The following is a 17,983-nucleotide window of genomic DNA, read 5'->3' as shown; positions in this document are numbered from 1 at the left end:
AGCATGCAAAGAAGCAGAGAAATACAAGCCATAATGAGGAGAAAAATTAATCAGTCAAAATTGAACCAGAACTGACACAGATGCTAAAATTAGCAGAAGATGAAATTAACTTATTCTAACTGTATCCCATGTGTTCAAAAAGCTAAGTTTATATTTTTAAAAATCCAATTGAACTTCTAGGGATGAAAACCATAATATGTGAGGTGAAAAATACAATAGATGAATTAATAGATTAAACAATGGAGAAGAAAAGATTAGTAAACTTGAAGACATAGCAATAGAAACTATCTAAAATGAACCACAGAAAGAGAAGATAATTATAATAATGAGTAGAGCAGCAGTGAATGCCAATATATGTAATTGGAGTCCCTAAAGCAGAGAAGAGAGGAAAATTAAAACATATTTATAGAAATAATGGCCCAAAGTTTTCCAAATTTGATGAAATCCATAAACCCACAGACCCAAGTAGCTCAATGAGCCCCAAGCACAGAAAATAAGAAAACTACACCAAGCAATATCATCATAAAACTCACCAAAACCATTGATAAAGAGAAAAAAAATCTTAAAGACAGTGAGGAAAAACAGACATTTAAAAAATAAGTTTGACAGTGAAGTTCACACCTGAAACAACACAAGAGAGAAGAGCAGGGAGCAACAGTTTCAAGGCACTGAAATTTAAGGGAAAAAAAGTTAATAAGAATTCTATATCCAGAGAAAATATCTTTAAATAGTAGATGAAATACTTTTCAGATGTTCAAAAGTTGTAAAAATTCATTTCCAACAGACCACACTACAAGAAATATTGAGGGAAATCTTTCAGGCAGAAAGAATGCAATAACTGAAATGTGGATCCACACAACACAATGAAGAGCACAAGTAACAATAATTATGTTGGTAAATATATGATTTTTTTTAAGCTTAAATCTCCTTAAAAGATAATTGAGTGGTTGTGGGTGGAGTGCGAGCCAAAGGAGTGGGGGTGAAAAGATGCAGCGCCGGTTAGAGGACAAAGCATGCCCCAACCAAGTTCAGGTTCAGCCTAGGCAGTTACTGAGCCTGCGCATTATGATCCTGACGCTCCTGACCTCCTGATGTTCTGCGTACCCCACCCCCACCAACACCTCCATCACTGGGGAAACGGCATCAGAGCTGCTGAGCACCGGAGCAGCTGAGCCCACCTACTGGTTTCATGGCAGCTCCGAAGACGGCAGTTGTGGGGCCGTTGGTGGGGGCAGTGGTCCAGGGTACTGACTCCACTCATTTTACGGTTTTCAATTCAAAAACAGCGGAACTACTTAGTCACCATCAAGTGGAATTAACCCAAGAGTTCCCAAAAGAAGGATGGGTAGAACAAGACCCTAAGGAAATTCTTCAGTCAGTTTATGGATGTATAGAGAAAACATGTGAGAAACTTCAAGAACTCAGTATTGATATATCCAACATAAAAGCTATTGGTGTCAGCAATCAGAGGGAAACCACTGTTATCTGGGACAAATTAACTGGAGAGCCACTCTACAATGCTGTGGTGTGGTTTGATCTAAGAACCCAGTCTACTGTTGAGACTCTTAGCAAAAAAATTCCAGGAAATAATAACTTCATCAAGTCCAAGACAGGCCTTCCACTTAGCACTTACTTCAGTGCAGTAAAACTTCGTTGGATTCTTGACAATGTGAGAAAAGTTCAAAAGGCTGTTGAAGAAGGTAGAGCTCTTTTTGGTACCATTGATTGATGGCTTATCTGAAGTCTGACAGGAGGAGTTAATGGAGGTATCCATTGTACAGATGTAACAAATGCAAGTAGGACAATGCTCTTCAACATCCATTCTTTAGAATGGGATAAAAAGCTGTGTAACTTTTTTGAAATTCCAATGGACATTCTTCCAAATGTCTGGAGTTCTTCTGAGATCTATGGCCGAATGAAAACTGGGGTCTTGGAAGGTGTGCCAATATCTGGATGTTTGGGGGACCAGTCTGCTGCATTAGTAGGACAAATGTGCTTCCAGGAAGGACAAGCCAAAAACACGTATGACAGGCTGTTTCTTACTCTGTAATACAGGTCATAAGTGTGTATTTTCTGAACACGGCCTCCTCACCACAGTGGCTTACAAGCTAGGCAAAGACAAGCCAGTATGTTATGCATTGGAAGGTTCTGTTGCTATAGCCAGTGCTGTTATTTGCTGGCTGAAAGACAATCTTGGAATTATAAAGACCTCAGAAGAAAGTGAAAAACTTGCTAAAGAAGTAGGTACTTCTTATGGCTGCTACTTCATCCCAGCCTTTTCAGGGTTATATGCACCTTATTGGGAGCCCACTGCAAGAGGGATAATCTGTGGTCTCACTCAGTTCACCAATAAAAGTCATATTGCTTTTGCTGCATTAGAAGCTATTTGTTTCCAAACCTGAGAGATTTTGGATGCCATGAACCATGACTGTGGAATTCCACTCAGTCATTTGCAGGTGGATGGAGGAATGACCAACAACAAAGTTCTTATGCAACTGTAAGCAGACATTCTGCATATTCCAGTAATAAAAGCCTCCATGCCTGAAACAACTGCCCTGGGAGCTGCCATGGCAGCAGGAGCTGCAGAAGGAGTAGACATTTGGAGTCTTAAACCCGAGGATTTGTCAATGGTCATGATGGAACGGTTTGAACCACAGATAAAAGCCACAGAAAGTGAAATTCGTTATTCTACATGGAAGAAAGCTGTGATGAAGTCAATGGGTTGGGTTACAACTCAGCCTCCTGAAAGTAGTGAACCTACTATGTTCTCTATTCTGCCCTTGGGTTTTTTTATAGTGACTAGCATGATAATATTAACTGGAGCAAGATACCCTACAAGTAAACCTATGGCTAGAAATAAACAAATTACAGCAGAAAACACTGCAGAAACATTTGGTGTGTTTTTTAACATCAGCAGTTAAGGTCAGGCCAACCACAGGGAGTCAACCCCCTCCACTGTCGTGAAATCCTGTTCCACTCCCTCTAAAATATAGAATATGCAGATTCTGTCTATGGAATTTTTCATCAAACATTTTCTAACACTTATGGACCAGGATTTGGTTCTCTGTACTACACGCACTTGATTAAGAGGTGTAACTAACCTGCTAAAACTGAGGGACATCTTATTGTAGTTGTTGTTTTGAATGGATCCCAAAGTCCTCTTTTGCACATATTAGGGAGACCACAATACCTTCACTGAATGTTTAATGGAAACATAAGTTTTTATAATAGAAATTTAGTATTCTCATAGCTATTTTCCTAGAAGATATTCATCAAAATTCTCCAGACATTTTACATGTCCTCACTAATTGCACTAATTTTCTGGGTAAATCCTATAGGAAGGACATGTTTTCCTTTGTTTTTTCTTTTCATATTTCTATTTTATGTAGTTTACTTGGTATGTATAACATATATGCTTATATACTTCATATAGAGAGACCATCGATGAAGCTTAGAAGAAGGGTAGTCTTAAGTGGACCAGTACTTACATAAATATTTTAGGGTAAACATTTATATATATATATATATATATATATATATATATATATATATATATATATAGAGAGAGAGAGAGAGAGAGAGAGAGAGAGAGAGAGAGAGAGAGAGAGCGAGCAATGGGCATGCATACTATTTATCAGGAGAAAAGTTTTTTTAAAGAGGTGGTATGTAAAATTTATATGTTTTATATTGATACAAAACAACATGTATTATGATTTTAACTGTATTTTACCACTTACTTTTTAATTTAATTGCCTTAGCTGGATACATGCTGGAAGAAAAAGGAAAAAAAACTGTGGAATACTACAGTAAGCATTATTTTCAAGCAGAAAAAAAAGAACTGATTGCTCAAATGAAACTAATTATATAGTATAGTTTAAAGCATATGCAGAAGAAAACAAAAATAGCAAGAAAGTTGGAAGTAGATAAATGGAAGTGTAATAAATACTGTAAGATTCATATACTATATGGGAAGTGATATAATATCATTTGAAGTTACACTGTTAATTAAGTACTCTAAATCCTAAAATACCAAAACAAAAAGTTAGAATTAATAAGCAAATTTAGTACATAAGCCAGAACTATAAAAATATTCATTTGATCCAAAACAAGACAGAAAAGAGATGAAAAGGGAAAAAAAGAATAGATAAGAAAATAGACAACAATAGTAGGGAAATACATTTAAACCTAACCATGCCAATAAGCATATTAAATATAAATGGTCTAAATACCTCAATTAAAAAGCAAGATCATCATATTAGATAAAAAAGAAAGACTCAAATATATACTGCCTCCAAGAAACATATTTTAGAAAAAGAGAAAAAAATAGTCAAAAAGGAAAAGGATTTTAAAAAGATATACCATACTCATATTAATGGAAAGAAAGTTGAAGTGGCTATATTAATATCAGAAGGTAAATTTCAAAGCAAAGAATATTACCAGTGATGGACAAGGTCATTTTGCAATGATAAAAGGGTCAATTCATTAAAGAGATATAATAATCCTAAACATATATATACTTAATAACAGAGCTTCAAAATACATAAAGCAAAATCTGATAGAACTGAAAGAAAAAGGAGGTAAATCTACAATTATAGTAAGAGATTTCAATATCTCTTCCTCAACATTTGATAGAACAAGTAGACAAATTAATGATATAGATTAGAACAATACTATCAAATAACTTAATTGACATTCATATAACATTCCACCCAACAGTAGGAGAATACATACTCTTTTCAAGTGCATATAAAATATTTACCAAGACAGATCTAATTTAGGCAATCAACCAAGACTCAAAAAATTTAAAAGGATTTCATATAAGGTATGCCATCTGAGTACATTGGAATTATAAATCAATAAAAAGTTTTTGGAAATCTCCAAATATTTGGAAACTAAATTTAAAACTTTTAAATAATCCATGAGTTGAAGAGATAAAGAAGGAAAATAGAAAATATTTGGAACATAATGAAAATGAAAACACAACATATCAAAATTTATGAGATATTACTAAAGCAGTACTTAGAAATATCTAGGACTAAAGGGCTATGTTAGAAGAGAGACAAGGTTTCAATCAGTGACCTCAGCTTCAATCTTAAGAAACTGGAAATAGGATAACAAATTAAATGCAAAGTAATAGAAAAGAAAAAATAAAGAGGAGTGCAATAATCAATGGTATAGAAAATAGAAAAACAATAGCAAAAATCAATATAACCAAAATTTGTTCTTTTAGAATATCAATAAATTGATAACCTTTAAGCCTAGACTGGACTAATAAAAAAGATGACAAAAATTATCAATATCAGGAATGAGAGTGATATCACTATAGATCCTAAGGATATTAAAATGATAATACAGGAATATTATGAAAACTTTATCCCAGTAAACTGACAAGTCAGCTGAAATGAACAAATTCCTTTGAAAACACAAGCTACCAAACTCAAGGAAAAAACAGATAACTTGAATAGCCCTATATCTATTAAACAGATTGAATTCCTAGTTTAAAACCTCCTGGCAGAGAAAACTCCAAGTCCAAATGGGAGTTATTTCTTCAATGATAAAGAAATAATACCCATTCTACACAAACTCTTCCAGAAAACTGAAAAGGAAGAAACACTTCCAAACTCATTCTATGAGGCCAAGATTACAGCATTAATCTGATTCCAACACCAGACAAAGGCATTAGAAAAACAAAACAAAACAAAACAAAAAACTGCAAATCAATATCCTTTATAAACACTGATGTAAAAATTCTAAACAAGGTTTTAGCAAAATTAATCTAACAATGCATAAGAAGGATAAGACATCATGACCAACTAGGGGGAAGCTAGGATAATGAATCAGTGTAACTAGAAAACTCAATCAATATACTTCACCATATTAACAACCAAGAAAGAAAAACTGCATGAGATATAACTACACACTGACTAGAGTGCCTAAAATTAAAAAGAAAACCATATCAAGTTTGGTAAAGATGTAGAGGAACTGAATCTCCCATATGATTCTACTGAAAATGTAAAATGATTACAAACATTTTAGAAAATAGTTTAATGGTTTCTCAAAAAACTAAATATACATCTATCACATTATCCTAGATATTTACCCAACAGAAATGAAAACATATGTCTATACAAAGATTTTTCCATAGCACTTTACTTGTTATAGCCCAAAACTGGACACAACTCAAATGTCCACCTGCAGGTGAATGGATATACAAACCATGGTATATCCATAAAATGAAAAGCTATCCAGCAACTACTGATACACACTACAACATAGATGAATTTCAAAATAATTAAGCTGAGTGAAATAAGCCAGACAAAAAAGAGTAGTATATATGTAGTGTTTCATTCTATTCATATACAGTTGTAGGAAATGCAAACTATTACATAATGGCAAAAAGCATATCAGTGGCTGCCTGGGAACTGGGGGATGGGGACAGGCGGGGAGATGGGAATGAGGAGTTGGGCAGCAGGGGGTAGGAGGTATGATTACAAAGGGGCACAAAGAAAAATTGGGAGGAATGAATATGCTCATTATATTAATTATGGTGATGTGTCAAGGGTGAATATTTATGTTAAAATTAATCAAACTGAATACTTTAAATATGTACAGTTTATTATATGTCAATTATACCTCAATAAAACTGTTTTAAAAAAGAGGAAAGGGCTTCCCTGGTGGCGCAGTGGTTGAGAATCCGCCTGCCGATGCAGGGGACACGGGTTCGTGCCCCGGTCCAGGAAGATCCCACATGTCGCGGAGCAGCTGGGCCCGTGAGCCATGGCCGCTGAGCCTGCGCGTCCAGAGCCTGTGCTCCGCAACGGGAGAGGCCACAACAGTGAGAGGCCCGCGTACCGCAAAAAAAAAAAAAAAAGAGGAAAAGCTTACCTCAAACTCTGAAGGAATATAACCAAAGTTTGCTCAAGTAGGTTAATTCTTTGATCTTCTCTATTATGCATACTGATATATCCTCTGCTTCTACAGTCTGCTAGCATGGGATGTGCCAGTGCCTATCTCTAGAAGGTCTGTGAGCTTTATTTGAAGTCATTTATGTGATTAGTCTAGCAAAATACATGATAATGTCTAGTATCATTGAAAACAAATTAATTTCCCATTTCACTTATCTGTTCATAATTCTCAGTCTGGGACCCACTGCAACTGACTTTATGAAGAGTCACAAACAAAGATGTCATAAGAAAATTAGACTAAACGTCCTCAAACTCAGTATCTCATTCTTTCTCACTTCTTCAATATTATACTCCTGTGATTATATCTTTTCCTTTTTATATCTTTGCTTTTATAAGTCTCACTTCCATAATTTACCTTACATTATATTGGTAAATTACAGTACTTTGTCCCAAGGCTATAAAGGAGCTTCTGTATATTCTATTATAAAATTAGCTAATTAATAATTTCTCTATATTGCCACTAAGCAGAACTACACAGTTACATTATGACGATGGCCTCTCATCACATGCACGTTATAAAACAGCAGTCATCATTTAATGTCAGGCATACGTGTGAGAGAGCATAAACTCAAACACTAAGCAGGAGAATGAAAAGCATCTAATTCTGATACTGTTTTCCAAAGATACAGTTTGTGAATTAAAACAAGTCGTGGCTGAGAAGGGTCAGTAAGGAGGACAAGAGAGAAGAAACAAAGAAGGCCATGAAGGGAAAGGGATGTTAAAGTTATCCAAAGAGAAACAAGCTGTACTATTAAATCTAATTAGGGACACCCTATATGGTATCCATGTAGAATCAGCTTTAGGAGTGGCAGCCATAGACATCAAACTTAGAGGGATAAGCATCTTCCCCTCCTCACCTGGTAGAGAATCCTAAATTATTATCTGTTTGTGCCTGTTTTCTGGTGCTTATATTATTATTTTGCTATGCATACTCATAAGCTCACAGGGAAGCTACTGATTCACTCACCAGTAAGCCCTTTTCCCAATACATCAGTATAAACGTTACATTAAACAATCCGCGTTTAGGTGGAACATTATAAACCTACTCTATGACTGTTAGATATGGAAAATTTTTTACCATACTGTTTTCTTTTTAATCAGAACAAATAAGATCCCCTAATCTTCCAGCAAAGTCTAGAGTAAATACAGTATCATCACAGACAGTCACCTACTTTAGTCTCCCACGGAAATGACAGCGCTATAGTCCATTCTGAGTGTTTCGATCAAAACAAAATGAATAAACTTAATAAAGTTAATATTTAAATATTCCCCCATAGTTTCCATCAACAACCTTTATAGCCAGATTTATTTGAGCGTTGGAGAAATATCATGTGATCCTTGTCCTCTATGTGTTTAGCATACATTACAGTTCATTATCATATCAGCCCTCAACAAACTGATTTATTTTACAAAAAGAAAAGAAAAGAAGGCCTTGACCTTTGGTGGGAAAAAAGTAGAGGGTGATAAGACTGTTAATAATCTTATATTCAACTAACTATGAAATTCAGTTCATTGTAAATAATCCACAAATCTTTCTCCTATTCAGTTATTAAAGGATGTTTTTCAAGTGTCATAGGAAATCCAAGCTTGAAAAACATTTGCAAACCCAAAACAGTGAGGAGACATTATATGTCTATACTAGGAGCTTCAAAAGAGAGCTAGGCAAAAACCAAGATAAAAATGTTCTAATGATTGCAGATGAGGATACCTCTGATCTGTCTAGGTTTTACCCTAAACTGAAGTAGGCAACCTACTTAACTGCATGCCCCTGTTTCCACCTTTGTATGACTTAGCAAAGTGACCACAGCAGGGGATGAGTAGACACCTTGCAGCAGGAAGCTTTGATTAGGATCGATATCTCTCTCTCTCATTGTAAGATAAGGTTTGTCTGGCCTGAAGTATATTTTACCGAATAAACTGACCACTTCTTCTCAGCTCTTTTTTAAATAGGCCACAGATACCTACCATTAGCTCAGCTTCACAGTTGAGAACAATGAGGAAAAGAACAAGAAAATCACCTTCCCAATCCAAAAAGGGTATAGCTTTAGAACTGAGGAGATGATTCATCAGAAGAATATGATTACTTGCCTAGAATGTAGTATTTTCAAAAACAGTGTTCTCAATGAAAACTCCAAGACTACTATCATGATGCAAGAAGAGCCTGCAGGTGGATGGGACTTAATAAGAAAGCTTGTAGCTCAACATCTTTTAATACAAAAGAAGTGAAAAGTTTAAATAACTTACTAGATGTCATTACAAACATGCTGGGAGTAAGATTAAAATCTAAGTTTTTATATTATAATGTTCCTTTAGCTTCACCCAGCTGGTAGGGCTGTTCTTGGGCTTTGTATACCTCAAACAGCTGTGTTATGACTTTTTACAAGATGAAAGAAAAGGTAATAATAACTTATGAACTTCTTACCAAAGATAGAGTTATGTCTTGCTCAACAAATAATTTGGTGCATACTTACATACTCACACACACATACAATTTTTATGGCCACTTAAGCAAGGCACATTCTGGAAGACTCTGAACTATAATAAAATCATTTTCTATTCTCCAGTGATTTTCTATTCCTGAAAACAAGGTTTACAGACTCTCTGGGGAGCCATTTCCTTAGTCATTAAACATGCCAGAAAATTGGGAGAGCGCTGGTAGAGGTACCACTCCTTTCTAGATACAAAGCTTGCTACTCATCTCCAAAAAACTGATATCCTTTCAGACTTACCTAGTTCATCCCTTCATTTCAGGGAGAGATGCAAGTTTCTTCTTCCACCTCCTCTTCCTCCTTCGCCCTCCTCTTTGTCTTTTTCTTTTCCCTGAAACAAATCCATTGAGTCATATCATATGGTATTTACTACTCATATTCACAAACATCAAAAGGACGGCAATCTGTTTAATATCCTGCAGATGAACATGCGCTAAAAATTGGCACTGGCAATCAGGCACACACTGCCCACTGGGCACCAAGCAGCAATGTGCTAAAGATCTGGCCTGTTGTTCCATAGAGAAGAATGACTTTCATTACAATTGTATCAAAAAACTTATGTACCAAATGTTTGTCTAGATGAGTACTTGGAAGATCATTTATCTTTCATTCATCCCCTCACAGCTTCCACACTTCAGCTCTATTGCTGTCAATGCATTCTTTGCCTGTTTATATGTATGTTCCTCTATTTGTTTCTATAAGTTCACTATAGTTTCACCTTCTCATACCAGCTCCAGTGTATATTATGAGAATCACACAATGCCTACAAAAAGGGTATAAATCTTTACAAAATAGTTTCCATAGCATCTCCTCATGTCTCATTTTGTGATGTCATTGCAGAACAGAAACATTTACTTTGCATTTTCCAGATGTTAGAGACTGCAAAAGAAGATAACCTAAGAGAGATGAAACTTTAAATTTAAAACAGGTCCCTAATGAATTTTAGCTAGAAATTGGGAATCTTATACCTCAGGCCCCTCATTTTAAATATTTAGAAATTGGGGTCCAGAAGTGGTGATGGTCCAAGGTGTTAGGGCTGTTTTGTGCCTGGAAGTGTTGGGATTAAAACCTAGCCGAACTTTCTTGTATACGTATGCCAAATTTTCTTCGAAGATTTCAATTTTAAAAATAAAAACTGCTGGTTTTCTCTAAGATCAGATTTAGAAATACTTAGAAATGCAGTGGTAATTGCATAGCATTTTCCCCTCAACATTCAGAACTGTTTTAAGTTCCAGGGAACCACTTTAGGGGAACTGACTTTAAAAGTCTCTTCTCTCTGTTTCTTCCCTTTTGTTCACACTCTTTTTAGTTCAGGCATCACAATTAATGGTACCAGATATGCTAGAGTAACCTAACTTTTCCTGTCCCATCTCTCAAATGTTACCTCTACATTTCCACCATGGTTCTCCCTCCCTTCCTGTTCTCTTCCCACCTCTGTCTCTGATTTTACATAATTTATTATTTCTTTTCCAGCACCCCAGACCTATTGGAAATCCCCCCACACCAATCCCCAAAGGGAGCCCCCTGGCCTTCTTACCTCCAGGCAGAGCCTTCTAGGTCTCACAGCTGCAGGAGCTGTTCAGAGGCACCAAGGGGAAAGTGGAGCAGATCTCCAGCTATCCGTTCTTTCAGAGCCCCTCTGATTGTTCTTATGAACATTCTTTGAGCTTCTTCTTCCTCTAGTCGTTGTGTTAATGCAAGTTCCTGTGCCCGATGCACGGTGAGGCCAAAAAAACTGAAACGTCGGAGTTTGGAGTAGAGAAAGGTTTACTGCAAGGCCCTGCGAGGAGACGAGGTGGCTCATACCCTCAAAAGCCCCGAGCTCCCTGAAGGGTTTCAGCAAAGCGCTTTTAAATGCCAGATTGGGGGTGGGGGCGGGGTGGTCGCAGGGTGTGTGATCAGCTTGTGCACAATTCTCTGACTGGCTGATAGTAATGTAGCAGAGTGGTGACACAGGGGTTAACATTATCAGTCCCTTAGGCTCCGGGAGGCTTGGGGCTATGTGCTCCTGGTTGTCAAGCAGTTAACATCTTCCATTTGTTGGAGAGGGGGGGTTTTATATCTGCAAAACGACTCAGGAAATGTGCATCAAATACTATTATCTAGGTACTTCAGAGAGGAACTAGAGAAGAGGATATGGGGGAAGGCCCGTCTTGGGAAGGCCCCATGCGGTCCTGCTTGGTTACAGGTGCTCAACATCAGAGAATGTTTACGGACTCTGACCTTTCAATCTTGCTACACAGGTTCTTAATAACTGTGAATCTGGACGGTGGAGGCAACATTTCGAGCCTCCAGGATGCTGGTGTCTTCAAGTTCTGCCGCGACCTTGTTCTCCAGCTGTTCATGCCTAATTTTCTGCTATGCATTCCTTTTCGCATCTCCAAAGATCAGAGTCTATTCGACATGTCAACACTCTCATTTCAGAGTTGCTCTGGGGTCGTGGAGAAGGGTGGAAGGAGGAGAGTCATCTTCCTGCTGGCTGTGTGACAGACCTGACTCCGGGCCCGTGTCTGAGACGGACTAGGACTCAGAGCCCGCAGCTTGGTGCCCTACGGTGGCCAGCAGGGGCCACGCGGCCTCTCTTCGCTATGTCTGTGCTTTGAGGCGCCGCCCTGTGGGCGGGGGATCCACGTTGCCACACTTCTCTTGAAAACAGAAAACTGTTCATTTTACCTTACCGCTTTAAATGTGCTAATTGCAACCATTTCACAGGTAAGCTAAGCAGCCTGGCATTTAACATCCGAATACCTATATTCTGTCTTTCACCTGTTCTAGGTGTACTCACTTGTGATCTTTTTCTCTTACCATGTCTCTTCCTGGAAGCTGTCATATTAAAGAGAATCTCTGCACTTTTTCTAGGCAGACAAAATTAGAGATGTAAAATAAGACTTCGTTTATGGTGTTTTCTCTTTCACAGGATAAATATCATTCTTTCATCTTAAAAAGTAGATGTTATCCTCATTATTTAGGGGTGAAAAATGGATTCTTGGTGAGATTTAAAGGTCTGAGAAGAATGATCATTAACCTGTCTTAGAAATAAACTATTGCCGGCCTTCCCTGGTGGCGCAGTGGTTGAGAGTCCGTCTGCCGATGCAGTGGTCACGAGTTCGTGCCCGGGTCCGGAAAGATTAAACAGGCCGCGGAGCAGCTGGGTCCGTGAGCCATGGCCGCTGACCCTGCGCGTCCGGAGCCTGTGCTCCACAGCGGTGAGAAGCCCGCGTACTGCAAAAAACAAAAAAAATCAGTTATTGCATTGTAACTTTTCAAAAATCTTCTAAATCCTAGTTACTTCCATTTTTAATAGTACTCATTCTGTGTATTGCTTTTTATTAATTTAAGTTAACCCTACTCCATTATTCTAAAAATAACTCTACCTCAGTCAACTTTATCAAATTTCCTTATTTATTTACTTTTTATCTTTAAAAAAAATTTTATCAGAGGATAGTTGATTTACAATGTTGTGTTAGTTTCAGGTGTACAGTGAAGTGAATCAGTTAAACATATACATATATCCACTCTTTTTTAGATTCTTTTCCCATGTAGGTCATTACAGAGTATGGAGTAGAGTTCCCTGTGCTATACAGTAGGTCCTTGTTAGTTATCTATTTTAAATATAGCAGTGTGTTTATGTCAATCCTAATCTCCCAATTTATCCCTCCCTCCCAAATTTCCTTATTTTAAAAAAAAAAGTCCTTATATCCAGTCCACAATGCCCACCATTTATTACAAAATCAAGATTTCATTATCCTTTGTCTTCTTCTTTCCTGATTAGTTTGGTGCTTAGTTTAGTATACAGTAGTTAATTCATATGTGAGTTTTCTAATCCTTAGTTTCTCATTGATCATGACAGAAGTTTATGAATAAAGAGGGATTATCCTCATAGTAATAATCTCTCATAAAAATCAGAATGCCAATCTTAGTTTGTTCATATAACTCAGCTTATCAATGAATCAATCCTTAATATTTATTAAGTTCCCCGTATGGTACCCCCATAGGTACCATGGGAAATATAAAAGTGGGAACTACATGATACCTGCCTTCCAAGATTTTATAATCTAGTAGTGGCAATAAGTCACATACAGAAATGGCCATGAAGTAAGGCAGTATTTGAAAAGTACTATTTAGTGAATGAATGAATGAATGAATGTGCAAATGAATGGATTGCATATGCAGTAGGTGATACGGGAGGGAAAGGACACTTGTATCTGGAATTAGAAGGAAAATATAATGGCAGAACCAGCCTTCTAAGATATGAACCAGACTTCTAAGATGGATAGGATATCAATAGATAAGGATGGAGAAATGAAAATAAACTTACTTGTGGGAAATAATACAAGCAATAGCATCAGAGACAAGTTCCACAGTTTTTAAGCTTATCAGTTTAAACAGAGCAAGATAATGTTGGAAAGCAGTGGGTAATAAAAGTTGGAGCCAGATTTTGAAGCACCTTGAATATCAAGCTAAGAACATGTCTTTTTTTTTTTTTTTTCCTGTAGGGACTAGAGCTCCACAAAAGGTTTATGTTGAGGTAAGTAACATGATAAAAATCTCATGTCTGTCCCTCCTTGACCACTAGCTTTCATTATTGAGAGAACGCATGGAGTAGCAGTAGGGCATCGACTACTGGGTTTAGAGCTGGGCTCTACCGCTTACTGTGTGAACTTTGCCAAGTTACTTAACCTTTCTGTGCTTCAGTTTCTTCAACTGTAAAATGAAGATGAAGATGAGGATGGTGATGATGATAATGATAATGATAGTTTTATGGAATAAATGAATTATTTGAGGAGCAAATGAGTTAATGTATGTAAAGAGCTTAGATCAATTCCTGGTAGTGGGTAAGCCCCACATAAGAGTTTGCTATAAATACTGTCAGTATAACTATTGCCAAATAGAATATAAAGACAGAAGAGTTGGGTGATTCTTTGGTTTCTATATCTTTAAAATTGAATTTCAATAAAGTTCCTAAAAAAAGGAAATACTAATCATAGACCCAGTACAGGCTTAATTATGTGTATTATAATTATAGGCTTAAAAACTAAGGCATTATTTGGCAACCGAGATGTCCTTTGTGTAATTAAGAGGATATGAAAAGTATAACTAACGAGTGGAAAGAGAAGTTATGTAATCAAGATTTCTAGGCTATGAAAATGCATTTAAAAAAATTCTTACATTAGACTTGGTAGTGATTTCTTGGATATAACACCAAAAGCACAGGCAAAAAAAGAAAAAATAAATTAATTAGGATTTATCAAAATTAAAAACTTCTTTGTATCAAAGGACACTATCAAGAGAATGAAAAGACAACACATAGAATGAAAGAAAATATTTGCAAATAATATATCTGATAAGGGATTAATATCCAGAATATATAAAGAAATGCTACCATTCAATAAAAACATAAGCAAAAAAAAAACCCAACCCATGTAAAAGTTGGGCTTAATAGACAATTCTCCAAGGAAGATATACAAATGGCCAATGAGCACATGAAAAGATGCTCAACATGGTTGGTCATTAGGGAAATGAAAATGAAAACCACAAAAAGATACCATTTCACACCCATTAGCATGGCTATCGTCAAAAAAAGAAGTATTGGCAAGGATGTAGAGAAATTGGGACTTTTGTGCATTGCTGGTTAGAAGGTAAAATGGTGCAGGTGCTATGGAAGACAGTATGATGGTTCCTCAAAAAATTAAACATAGAATTACCATATGATCCAGCAATGCCACTTCTAGGTATATACCCAAAAGAATTGAAAGCAGAGACTCAAACAGACATGTGTACACCAATGTTCGTAGCAGCATATTCACAACAGCCGAAAGGTGGAAGCAACCCAAATGTACACTAACAGATGAATGGATAAACAAAATGCATTATGTACATATAGTGGAATATTATTCAGACCTAAAAAGGGATGAAATTCTGATACACACTGCAGCATAGGTGAACTTTGAAAACATTATGCTACGTGAAAGAAGTTAGATACAAAAGTAAAAATATTGTATGGTTCTACTTATATGGGAATAATTTGAGAGTCAAAATTTATAGAGACAGAAAGAAGAAAATAATGGTTACTAAGGGCAGGGGAAAGGGAGTAATGAAGAGTTTTTGTTTCATGGGTACAGAGTTTCAGTTTAGGATGAAGAAAAAGTTCTGGAGGTGTACAGTAGCGACAGTTGTACAACAATGTGAATGTACTTAATGCCACTGAATTGTATACTTAAAAACAGTTAAAATAGAAAATTTAATATTATGTATACTTTACCACAATAAAAAAAATCTTTGCTTTTCTGTGGTTATCAACTGCCCAGAGCTGATTTAAGTAACTTCCAATACCACACCCTGGATCACACTTCTTATGTAACATAAAACTTACAAATGATCGTTATGACAATTTCTAAATAGATTATTTGACCTTCTCCAAATCCATATATCCCCTCTGATTATTGCTGTTTTTATTTAAATGTCCCATTCCCAAAATAACAAGATTCAGAGGCATTTTGTTTTCAATAGACAACTGGAGAAAAATACCTCCCTAGAAACACGGTAACATTTGCTGCCATGAAAACTTTATTTTCCTTGTTTTTAGCATTTATTTGTCCACATTCTCCTAGGTTCAATTTGCCAAACACTTTTTAAAATTGAAGTATAGTTGATTTACAATGCTGTGTTAGTTTCTGGTGTGCAGCAAAGTGATTCAGTTATGTGTGTGTGTGTGTGTGTGTATGAATACATATGTATAATTTTTTTCAGATTCTTATCCATTATAGTTCATTACTAGATATTGAGTAAAGTTCCCTGTGCTATAGAGCAGGGGTCCCCACCCCCATCCACCGCTTGTTAGGAACCTGGCCGCACAGTAGGAGGTGAACGGCAGACGAGAGAGCGAAGCTTCATCTGCCGCCCCCCCATCCCTCACATCACCACCTGCACCATCCTCCCCGCCCCGGCCGTGGAAAAATTGTTTACTACGAAACTGGTCCCTGGTGCCAAAAAGGTCGGGGCCCACAGCTATAGAGTAGGATTTTGTTGTTTATCCATTTTATGTATAGTAGTTCGTATCTTCTAATCCCAAACTCCTAATTTATCCCTCCCCCACAGCTTTCCCCTTTGGTAATCATAAGTTTGTTTTCTATGTCTGTGAGTCTGTTTATAAATAACTTCATTTATATCATTTTTTTTTTTTAGATTCCACATACATATCATAGGATATTTGTCTTTCTCTGCCTGACTTACTTCACTTAGTATGATAATCTCCTGGTCCATCCATGTTGCTGCAAATGGCAATATTTCATTCTTCTTTACAGCTGAGTAATATTCTATTGTGTGTGTATATATATATATATATATATATATATATATATATATACCAGATCTTCTTTATCTATTTATCTGTCGGTGGACACTTAGGTTGCTTCCATGTCTTGGCTATTGTAAATAGTGCTGCTATGAACATTCCCCAATGTCCATGCATCTTTTCCAATTAGAATTTTCTCTGGATATATGCCCAGGAGTGGGATTGCTAGATCATACGGTAACTATAGTTTTAGTTTTTTAAAAACCTCCATACTGTTCTCCATAGTGGCTACAGCTGCCTTGAAAACTTTTGAAACCAGTAAACTGTAGACCAAGTAAAATTCTCTCACCACTCCTATGTTGTATTGGCATATGCATTTAGTTGCATTGATATGAAAGTATGGCTGATTATGAACAATCAGAGAACAAAGGAGAACAGCAAAGGGGAGAGATTGAATGATCCATGGTAGGATTCTCATAGGATGTCCCCAAAGAAATCTTAGGACATAGGGTTCATTGTGCTGGTTCAATTATTCTTGTCTTCTTTTCTAGGAAAACATATCCTAATAATGAAGAACTTGCATTTTATGTACTGAAATATACTCTCTAAAGCTAGTTCGTTTATATGCCTTTAAATGTGGCATATATTATCCATAAAACAATAGTTCAAAATTTCAATATTCTTTGCATAATAAACCTGAATAATCTGCATTTTAGTTTCCAGAAACTTTAGGACTCTGAGGGGAGATTGTTCATCAGAGAGAGATTTAAGTCCTTCTCCCTGACCCTTGTCGCTACCCTTTCTCACAGATCCTGAGAAAATGAGCATTACCCCAAGTGTGGCTCTGAAACTGTCGCTTTGTAAAGAAAGATGTCCATCTGTTCCTTTCATTGTCTTCCTAGTCATATCTGACTGGGTTTGGGATGTCCAAATCCATTTCTATTACTGTCAACACTACAGAGCCAAGAACTCTTTGGACAAGTAACTGCATTACAAGCTATTGTCTTATGTGTCCTCAAAAGAATTGCCCTTGTCTGGATCCAGAACCTTTATTACAAGAGAAAATGCAGAATACCAGCAAGAAAAAAATGCATTTGATATTAGATCTGCTATCAAAATGGACATTTTGAAAGATGAATACCAGCCAACGGAAAACAAAGCATGTCAAGTATCCAACAAATGTGGCATTTTAAACTTGACCTTTCCTAATGTGCTGGTATTTCAGAGGTTATTAT

The 17,983-nt window shown here is 36.6% G+C and overlaps 1 protein-coding gene and 1 long non-coding RNA gene across 2 annotated transcripts in view; one reads left to right on the top strand and one right to left on the bottom strand.

The window, feature by feature from the left end:
- LOC136794427 (uncharacterized) overlaps positions 1 to 12,735 on the bottom strand; it is a 152,927-nt gene extending 140,192 nt beyond the window's left edge. Inside the window, exons 1-2 of the long non-coding RNA XR_010841197.1 lie at positions 10,992 to 12,735; positions 9,695 to 9,785 (exon numbers count right to left, since the gene is read on the bottom strand). This is a non-coding gene — a long non-coding RNA (uncharacterized lncRNA). The remainder of the gene's footprint in view (positions 1 to 9,694; positions 9,786 to 10,991) is intronic.
- GK2 (glycerol kinase 2) lies at positions 1,190 to 2,921 on the top strand. Its single transcript, XM_059066116.1, is given in 2 exon segments — positions 1,190 to 2,025; positions 2,027 to 2,921. Coding segments are annotated over 2 exon segments (1,731 nt in total).
- Positions 12,736 to 17,983: the final 5,248 nt, after the last annotated feature.

This window comes from Kogia breviceps, chromosome 6 (genome assembly GCF_026419965.1).
Source record: "Kogia breviceps isolate mKogBre1 chromosome 6, mKogBre1 haplotype 1, whole genome shotgun sequence".
Lineage (NCBI taxonomy): Eukaryota > Metazoa > Chordata > Mammalia > Artiodactyla > Physeteridae > Kogia > Kogia breviceps.
Note: the sequence above shows the minus strand (reverse complement) of the source record. Positions and strands in the feature narration are given on the sequence as shown.